Here is a 9,601-nt window from a genome sequence, read left to right as displayed (position 1 = left end):
CTGACAAGTCATAAATCGAACAACTGATATCAGTTTGACACGTCGTCAGCTAGCTCAGCTATCAATCGACAAATCGTATACAGCAGACTGCAACTAACAGAAGGAGCGCCACATTAGCAGACTGCAACATCGTACTATTGTCAGAAGAATGTTGATACATTCAGAAAAGACAAATCAACATATAAGTATTAATTAATACATTCAATGTTACTATTGGAAACAAAGCTTATAAATAACTGAGGAATTCAGTAAGAAGAAGATTGATTTTCAACGTTAACATCAATTTTGAGAACACTTGAGAAAGTCAGTTATACACGATCAGTTGCGATATTTATACAGAGAAGCTCACACTTCAAAGATATATTCATAGCTTTCAGGCTATCATTTGAGCTAAAATTACTAGCATATTACATCAAAATATTCGATCTTCTAAAGATCAGTTGTGCTACCGAAATTAAATCAGTTGTGTACTGATATCTGTAAGAAACTAAGAGTTTCAGTTTGATATTGTTTAAGTCCAAACTGAAGTGGGTTATTACAGCTTCTGTAATTAATCAAAGTCTTTTAGTGAAAACTTATCATTGTGATAGAAGGGGTGATGTAGGAGCATTTGAAGTCTCCGAACATCCATAAAATTTTTGTGTTCATTATTTCAGTTATTCTTTAAGTATTCAATCTATCAGTTAATTTATTTTCGTTCTTAAACTAGTTAACTGACTGATATCGACAATAAGATTTCTGAAATCAGTTTGTCACTAAACTGATTCATTATTTCGAAAAAGAGCCAAAAATCCTAAAGTCTTTATTCAACATCCCTTTCTTAATACTTTGACCCTTCAACCAATCCTAACACGATACGAATTATCCATTACAAACTAGCTGATATGAACTAGACATTATAAATTTTTCTATTACTTTGTAATTTAATTTTTGAATGAAGTCATAATATTAGATCACATAGGAATTAACTAATGTAGAGAAAAATTTATTAGAAAATTATAAATAATTTTATTTAAATGAATGATATTATTAAACTCACAATTTGACTTGACGAGATATTTGATGGTAAAATGTGATATATTTGAATAAAAATTATTTTATTAATAATATGAAGTGCAGGATCTACATCTATTAGATAAAATATATAACTATTTTATCGCGAATATAAAACAAGATAATTATAACTTTCCCATAAAATTACAACAAAAAAGTAAAACAAATAAAAGTTTTACTAAATAAAGCAAAAATACAACACCACGATTTTAACATTTTCCATATGCTCAAATAAAAATTGTAGTAAATAACTTTATTTCAGGACACTTTTAATTTTCTATGTAAGAATAAATTTGGATATTCACAAATGATTTATTCAAGTATACTGATCGATTAATAGTATAATAAATCTCTCAACTCTCGGATCCCATCACATGACAATACTCTTCACTCTGCGTTAACCTACAACCCCCTACCTCTTCGATTCGAGGAAGAAGGCTCGATTCATCACAGATACGAATCGATTTCAGATCGTGAATCTCAACTGGGGTTTCGAATTTTTCGGTTGGATTCGGATCTTGTTTCGGCGTGTGAGTTTTTTTCTAGGAGAAGGATTATACAAAGAAAATGCTGACGAAGTTCGAGACGAAGAGTAATAGAGTGAAGGGTCTGAGTTTCCACACCAAGAGGCCATGGATCTTGGCGAGTCTTCACAGCGGAGTGATCCAGCTCTGGGATTACCGGATGGGCACGCTTATTGATCGGTTCGACGAGCACGATGGACCCGTTCGCGGCGTCCATTTTCATAATACGCAGCCGCTTTTCGTGTCCGGAGGTCTGATTTATCGGAATTTGTATTTTCACTCTGAATTCTGCTTGGTTTGGTGTAATTATGTGTCTTGGTGGAATTGACACTGTTTTATGAGCTGGTCCTGCCGTTTTGATTTAGTTGGTTACTGTTAGATTTGTGGTGCGTGAGGGATTGGCTGCAGAAGCAGTGTTTTTTAGAATTTTGAATATGGGTAGTATTAATTTGTATGTAATTCTTTAAGTGCATTTGGTAATCAATTATTTCTAAATTTATTTTTGAGAGCTACGTTTAGTTGTTTTCGTGATCGACCATGATCCTTAAAGATTAGACTTTTATCAATTCCCTAGTTACCATACAAGGACTTGTAATGTGGAAGCACTGCAATATGCAGCTTAGATAACTTAGATTATTGATCGGTCTTGGTTTAACTTTAGGCAATTTGGCTCGCCTGAAAAGGAGAATATTGATTTATGTAGATCTGATCATCTTGTTCTTGTTGTTAGGCAAAGTTTTAAGTTTAACCGTCTTCAGCACATGATATGACCCTGGGGCATGGGTAGAGTTTGATAGCCAAAAAATTCAATCTGCGTCACTTCGTTGATATCTGATGTATTTTTGTTACATTGGATATATCTTTCTTATTTTCCATTTGCTCTCTCTGTTGATTGATATTGAACCCGTTTTCGAACTTAATCATCCTCTGTTTATTTTAAAACATTGAATTGCTTGCTACATTTGATTTGGAAAAATGGCCTTTTGATCTTTTCAAGAACAAAATTTGTTGATTTGTCCCTTTTGGAAAGCGATAGGCTATGTTTCATGTAGCTTGGTTTATGTGTTGGAATTAAGATGCATATATCTTTGCAGGTGATGATTACAAGATAAAGGTGTGGAATTACAAATCTCATAGGTGTCTGTTTACCCTTTTGGGTCATCTTGACTATATCCGGACAGTTCAATTTCATCACGAGTGTCCCTGGATTGTAAGCGCAAGTGATGATCAAACAATTAGAATATGGAATTGGCAGTCACGAACTTGCATTTCTGTGTTGACTGGGCACAACCATTATGTAATGTGCGCATCATTTCACCCCAAAGAAGACTTAGTTGTGTCAGCTTCCTTGGATCAGACAGTACGCGTTTGGGATATCGGTGCCTTGAGGAAAAAAACAGTATCTCCTGCTGATGACATATTGCGATTGTCTCAAATAAACAAAGATTTCTTTGGTGGGGTTGATTCTGTTGTCAAGTATGTCTTGGAAGGCCATGATAGAGGGGTGAACTGGGCTTCCTTCCATCCCACTCTCCCTCTGATAGTTTCCGGAGCAGACGACCGCCAGGTGAAAATCTGGCGCATGAATGGTATGCTAAACTGATTTTCCTTGATATAGCTTTTGGACTATTTAGAAAGATATTTGTTATTTTCGGAAATTCATACAAATTTATGTATTATTGCATAAAATTATATTTAACTGTGATGATGGGTGAATACTTTTATTATATTATACAAAGGGTGGATCAAAATATCTATTTTTGCATACCACAAATATTTTTTTTCCACTACAAAACAATATTTAGGTTTCTGATCTCTGCAGCTTCCTTTTTGTCATTTTAGTAGTTGTAGGCTGATTTGTAATTGTGAAGATCTGAATGAAGCGTTATTTATTTTCTGAAGTTGGTTAAAGAGCTATTTTCAATTACCTAAATGTTGCCAATTTCACGAGAGACATGGGAAAAGCGGTAAGAGAGATTAGTTGGGACTAATGGATGATATAAGCTCAAGTTAGCAACTAATTTAGCTTCTGTCCAATTGGAAGGACTCAGATGATGGAAATGCATAATGTAGTTTATTATCTGGTCAGATGATTCTGATCATCCAAATCAACCCTCAAAATATTATTTGTAGATCATGAGATTTTATTCCTTCCTCAGGGATCAAGAAATTGAATGTAGCTTTTCTTGAGTGTAATGGCATGTGAATGTGAACTTTCTCTTATCAGTTATGGTTGGTATGACCTGGAATTTATTTAAGTATTGTATACTGCCTTCTAGTTGTATGGATGTTTTAGTTTGTCAATATTCAGTAGCTGATATTTGATTTATTTTGTCTACAGATACTAAAGCTTGGGAGGTTGATACATTGAGAGGCCACATGAACAATGTGTCATGTGTTTTGTTCCATACAAAACAAGATATCATTGTTTCGAATTCAGAGGACAAGAGTATCAGAATTTGGGATGCTACAAAAAGAACTGGTCTGCAGACTTTTCGTAGGGAGCATGATAGATTCTGGATTCTTTCTGCCCATCCTGAGATGAATCTTCTGGCTGCTGGTCATGATAGTGGCATGATTGTTTTTAAGTTGGAGAGAGAGCGCCCTGCCTTTTCGGTTAGTGGTGATTCAGTCTTCTATGTCAAGGATCGGTTTCTACGGTCCTTTGAATATTCCTCTCAGAAAGATACTCAGCTGATACCAATTCGTCGCGCTGGTTCTAATAGTTTAAATCAAGGGCCTCGAACCTTTTCTTACAGTCCTACTGAGAATGCTGTATTGGTCTGCTCTGATGTGGATGGGGGATCATATGAACTCTATGTTGTTCCTAAAGACAGCTCCGGAAGAGGTGACACAGGTCAAGAGGCAAAAAGAGGTGTTGGAGGTTCAGCAGTTTTTGTGGCTCGAAATAGGTTTGCTGTGCTGGAAAAGAGCAGCAATCAGGTCTTGGTCAAGAACCTGAAAAATGAAATAGTGAAAAAGAGTGTTCTACCAATTGCCACTGATGCTATATTCTATGCGGGTACTGGAAATCTGCTCTGCAGGGCTGAGGACAGGGTTGTGATCTTTGATCTTCAACAAAGGAATATTCTTGGAGATCTTCAAACTCCATTTGTTAGGTATGTGGCCTGGTCTCCTGATATGGACTCTGTTGCTTTATTGAGCAAGCACTCTATTATTGTTGCTGATAAAAAGCTTGTGCACCGCTGCACTCTTCATGAGACTATTCGTGTCAAGAGTGGAGCATGGGATGATAATGGTGTCTTCATCTATACTACACTCACACATATCAAGTATTGTCTTCCAAACGGGGACAGTGGAATTATTAAGACATTGGATGTCCCTGTATATATTACAAAAATATATGGGAACACAATATTTTGCCTGGACAGAGAGGGGAAGAACCGTCCTATAATTATCGATTCAACAGAATATATCTTTAAGTTATCTCTGCTTGGGAAGAGATATGATCAAGTGATGAGCATGATAAAAAAATCTGAACTCTGTGGACAGGCCATGATTGCTTATCTGCAGCAAAAGGGCTTCCCACAAGTTGCCCTTTACTTTGTGAAGGATGAAAGAACTTGCTTTAATTTAGCCCTTGAAAGTGGTAACATCGAGAAAGCCCTTGAATCTGCTAAGAAGATTGATGAGAAGGACCACTGGTATAGGCTAGGAGTGGAGGCCCTTCGTCAGGGAAATGCTGGGATTGTTGAATATGCATACCAAAAGACCAAAAACTTTGGGAGGCTGTCCTTTCATTATCTGATAACTGGTAATCATGAGAAATTGTCTAAAATGATGAGGATTGCTGAGGTCAAGAACGATGTTATGGGCCAGTTCCACGATGCACTGTATCTTGGTGATGTCCAGGAGAGAGTTAAGATTCTGGAAAATGCAGGTCATCTGCCTCTTGCCTACGTCACAGCGAAAGTCCATGGGCTCAATGACATTGCCAAGCGTATAGCTGGGGAACTTGGGGATAATGTTCCTTCTTTACCCGGGAAGAAAGCTAACCTATTAACACCCCCAAATCCGGTCTTATGTGCTGGCGATTGGCCATTGTTAATGGTCAGTAAAGGGATTTTTGAAGGTGGCCTTGATGATACTGTCAGAGACGGACATGAGGATTATGAAGAGGCTGCAGATGCTTATTGGGGCGAGGGCTTGGATATCGGTGAGGTGAACAATATGCAGAATGGGGACATTAAGGCATTGCTAGAGGATGAGAATGATCAGGAGGAGAATGAAGAAGGAGGATGGGGTCTGGAGGACTTGGATCTGCCCCTTGATGCTGACACTCCAAGGACAGCTCCACAAACACGTTCTTCTGTATTTGTTACGCCGACCCCTGGTATGCCCGTAAGCCAGATTTGGGTTCAAAGATCGTCTCTCGCCGCTGAACATGTTGCTGCTGGAGATTTTGACACAGCAATGCGCCTATTGAGCCGTCAGTTAGGGATAAAGAATTTCTCTCCTTTGAAGTCTCTTTTCATTGACATTCACATGGGCAGTCACACTTACCTACGGGCCTTCTCCTCGGCCCCGGTGATATCAGTGGCAGTGGAAAGGGGTTGGAACGAGTCAGCGAGTCCCAATGTGCGGTCCCCCCCTGCGCTTGTGTTTAATTTCTCTCAATTAGATGAGAAGCTCAAGGCTGGTTACAGGTCTACGACTGCTGGAAAGTTTTCCGAAGCTCTTAGAGTTTTCCAATCTATTCTTCATGCAATCCCACTGATTGTGGTTGAAACGCGTAGAGAAGTGGACGAAGTTAAGGAGTTGATTGTCATAGTAAAGGAGTATGTTTTGGGTCTGAAGATGGAGCTTCAGAGGAGGGAATTGAAGGACAACCCAGTTCGTCAGCAGGAACTTGCTGCCTATTTCACCCACTGCAACCTCCAGCTTCCTCACACTCGACTCGCATTATTGAATGCCATGACTGTTTGCTACAAGGCCCAAAATCTGAGCACTGCTGCCAACTTTGCCAATCGACTTCTGGAAACCAACCCAAGTAATGAAAATCAAGCCCGAACCGCTCGACAGGTTCTGCAGGCTGCCGGAAGGAATATGACAGATGCTACACAGTTGAAATATGATTTCAGAAACCCATTTTTGTTGTGTGGAGCCACGTACGTCCCCATATTCCGAGGGCAGAGAGACGTAACTTGCCCCTACTGCAGCACACACTTTGTCCCATCTCAGGAAGGTCAGCTTTGCACCGTTTGTGACCTTTCCGTGGTTGGATCCGATGCATCTGGCTTGCGTTGTTCTCCTACACAGAGATAATTAGACATTCATTGCGATTTTTTGTTTGAGTTACGAATACATTCGGCCGACGGACAGGTGCTATAAGGACAAACGAAGAGGTAGGAATTTCAGATTCGGATTTATATATGTTTTATACTTGTTTTCATCCATGTAATCACTTTGATCAACAACCCCCTCCTTTCAGGCCCCTTTTGTTTTCATGATTACAATTTTCATTGTAATAATGTTAAGCAAGTTTTTTATTTTTTTAATACCTTTTTTAAGCCGTGTGGGAATTTAGTGTGCCTGCCTAAATGTGGGAAACTTTACTTCTGCCCCTGTCTAGTATGGTTGGTCTTAATGCTATTTTTGAAAATGTAATAGACATATTGTTGTTGTTGTTGTCCCAATTCATTTTCTATGCCTTTTAATTTGATTTACTTGGCTTCATTTATTAGAATTTAGACGTGCGTTGCACATGTTGGTAGCTTCGATGCTACATGTGAGGGCACTACCTCCACATGGTTTGGATGGATAAGATTCACACAGATATGTGATTTTAAAAAAATTAGTGGACTCCATGTATGTGTGGTTAAATTTGAGTCCTTGATTTTATAATGGGAGTAGTGTCCCTACATGGAGGATGAAATCAACCTCAGATGTTGTAAAAATATCAACACCTCAATTTTAGTTGTTATACCAAAATATTTCTATCAATAACAATGCTTACTTCTTTTTTTTTTCTTTTAACATAATCCTTACGCATTCAATTTAATTCTTGGTTGTTTTTCTTAATTTTTTTGTTATCATCATACAATTTTTTTTTTAATAAACATACCTTAAGTAGTCTTGAACATTAGAATTTTAAATTATCTCGCTCTAGTCATCCTGCACAAAATATCAACACAAGTATAATAATTTAATGACACTTTTCGAATAAATAATTTTTTATTTAAACTCACTGGACATTTGTTTTTGTATGTTAATTTTTTTTAATATAATATAGTATTTATCGTTAGGGTCTCAATTCATTTAGTGAAGAGATTAAATTTGTTCATTTGAGTACAATTTAGATGATAATTTTTTGAAGTGAAAAATAAATTATTTTTCACGTGAATAGATCATTCTTTATTAAAATAAAAAAAAAAATAAATTCGTTTTAAAACTTGTGTNAAAAAACCTTCCATAAACTAAAATAAAAAATATATATTTCCTAATTTAAAGAGTGGAGAATCATGAAAACATAAATAATCTCCAAAGAAAATGTAATCCTAAAAGTCCAATGCAATATGTGTACATACATCCATACAAACAAGTAAATGCCAGGACACACTGGAGCGCATGGCCACTTAGAGAGAGAAACTCTCCTTTCTCACTACAATGCAAGGATTGGCGCGCTTTTACGCTGGATTTCGAGTACGTGAGTTTTCGTCTTAGCTACTGATTTGCTGATCGTTCCTTGCTTTACACTAATTACCATTTCAATTGCCTGTATTTTCTGATTGCTGGATATCGATCTCATCTCGGTTATTGAAAGTGCAAAGACCTGGTTTCTGCAGTCTAAGTGTTTGTGACATTGCCACAATGAGCACCGTGGGTATTGAACAAGTTGCTACGGAGGTGCAACCGAATACCTCTGCTACTGTTATAAGCATGAATCTTGAGCAGACGAACGAGAATCAGAACTTGCAGGGTAACAATAGTAACTGTGCTGATCGATTGGCACCAAATTCTGCACCTACTATGGACCAAACACTTAACAACTCTCATAAGAGCAATCATGGTTTGGACAATAGGAGAACTCGGGCATCATATGCAAGTCTGTTCAAGAACAACAGAATGGCTAACAGCAATTACAAATTAGAATTTGTGGATACAGGTTCAACCAAGCTTAAATTTGGAGAAGAAGACATTGACTCGGTTGAGAAAACTTATGGGATTTGTCTGCTAGGATATGTTCTGAATGGGAAAACACCTACTGCGGCTTTATTTGATTTGGTACGAAGATGGGGAAAGGAAATACATTTCCAAACGCATGATAGTGGATGGATTGTTTTCACCTTCCCAAATGAAGAAGCGAAAGAACGTGAACTAAATGGCGGTCTGTATATGGTATTTGGGTTTCACTTATTCCTCAAAGAAATGCCAAGGTGCTTTCGTTTCAGGGAGGAAGAAATGAACTCAATCCCTTCGTGGGTTCAAATTCATGGACTTCCACCGGATTGTTGGAATCACAACGTTTTGAGAAAACTAGTGTTGAAAGTAGGCAATCCTATCCATATGGATATGCTTACTCATGACAGGAAGAGAATCAAATATGCAAGAGTGTTGGTAGAGATAAAAACTTCAAAACCCAAGATCACGGAGGTACAAGTCGAGCTACCAATTGGGGATATCAATATTACATTTCAATATGAACACGACATCCCAATATGTGAGAACTGTCATCGGACTGGACATAATGTGAGTAAGTGTATCAAGAAAATGAATGTTTTGGTAACAGACGGTGCAGATACTGAAAATGGTGTGGCAAATACCAACAAACGCAACAGATCTAGAAGCATTGCGTGGAAAACAAGCTCATCTAGGGGACGCTCGAGAGTGGGCATGAGCTATAAACATGCTCCTCCAAGACACCCCTCGCAATCTGTAGGTACCAACAGTAAATTGAACAAAAGTGCTTCTCCTAATTGTATGAGAGAAGGAAACATCACTGAACCCAATGACAGGAAGGCCGAAAGTCCAGTTCATGATCCCCCAACCACAGAGGTGATTAC

At 37.9% G+C, this 9,601-nt stretch overlaps 1 protein-coding gene across 1 annotated transcript; it reads left to right on the top strand.

Moving 5' to 3' along the window:
* The first annotated feature begins 1,364 nt into the window (after positions 1-1,364).
* LOC140963874 (coatomer subunit alpha-1-like) lies at positions 1,365-7,249 on the top strand. Its single transcript, XM_073423345.1, has 3 exons — positions 1,365-1,828; positions 2,672-3,166; positions 3,919-7,249. Exons 1-3 carry the CDS (start codon positions 1,621-1,623, stop codon positions 6,861-6,863), a joined length of 3,648 nt encoding a protein of 1,215 aa, XP_073279446.1. The 5' UTR covers positions 1,365-1,620; the 3' UTR covers positions 6,864-7,249.
* Positions 7,250-9,601: the final 2,352 nt, after the last annotated feature.

The sequence above is a fragment of the Primulina huaijiensis genome, chromosome 18, assembly GCF_012295235.1.
Source record: "Primulina huaijiensis isolate GDHJ02 chromosome 18, ASM1229523v2, whole genome shotgun sequence".
In the NCBI taxonomy this organism is placed as follows: domain Eukaryota; kingdom Viridiplantae; phylum Streptophyta; class Magnoliopsida; order Lamiales; family Gesneriaceae; genus Primulina; species Primulina huaijiensis.
The sequence above is the reverse complement of the archived record's forward strand: the minus strand, read 5'-3'. Positions and strand labels throughout refer to the sequence as shown.

Excerpts from the sequence above, each read along its gene's own strand:
- LOC140963874 (XM_073423345.1), top strand. The coding sequence starts at position 1,621 with ATGCTGACGAAGTTCGAGACGAAGAGTAATAGAGTGAAGGGTCTGAGT. Across the intron at positions 1,829-2,671 it reads GCCGCTTTTCGTGTCCGGAG|GTGATGATTACAAGATAAAG; the intron begins GTCTGATTTATC and ends ATATCTTTGCAG. Across the intron at positions 3,167-3,918 it reads GAAAATCTGGCGCATGAATG|ATACTAAAGCTTGGGAGGTT; the intron begins GTATGCTAAACT and ends TTTTGTCTACAG.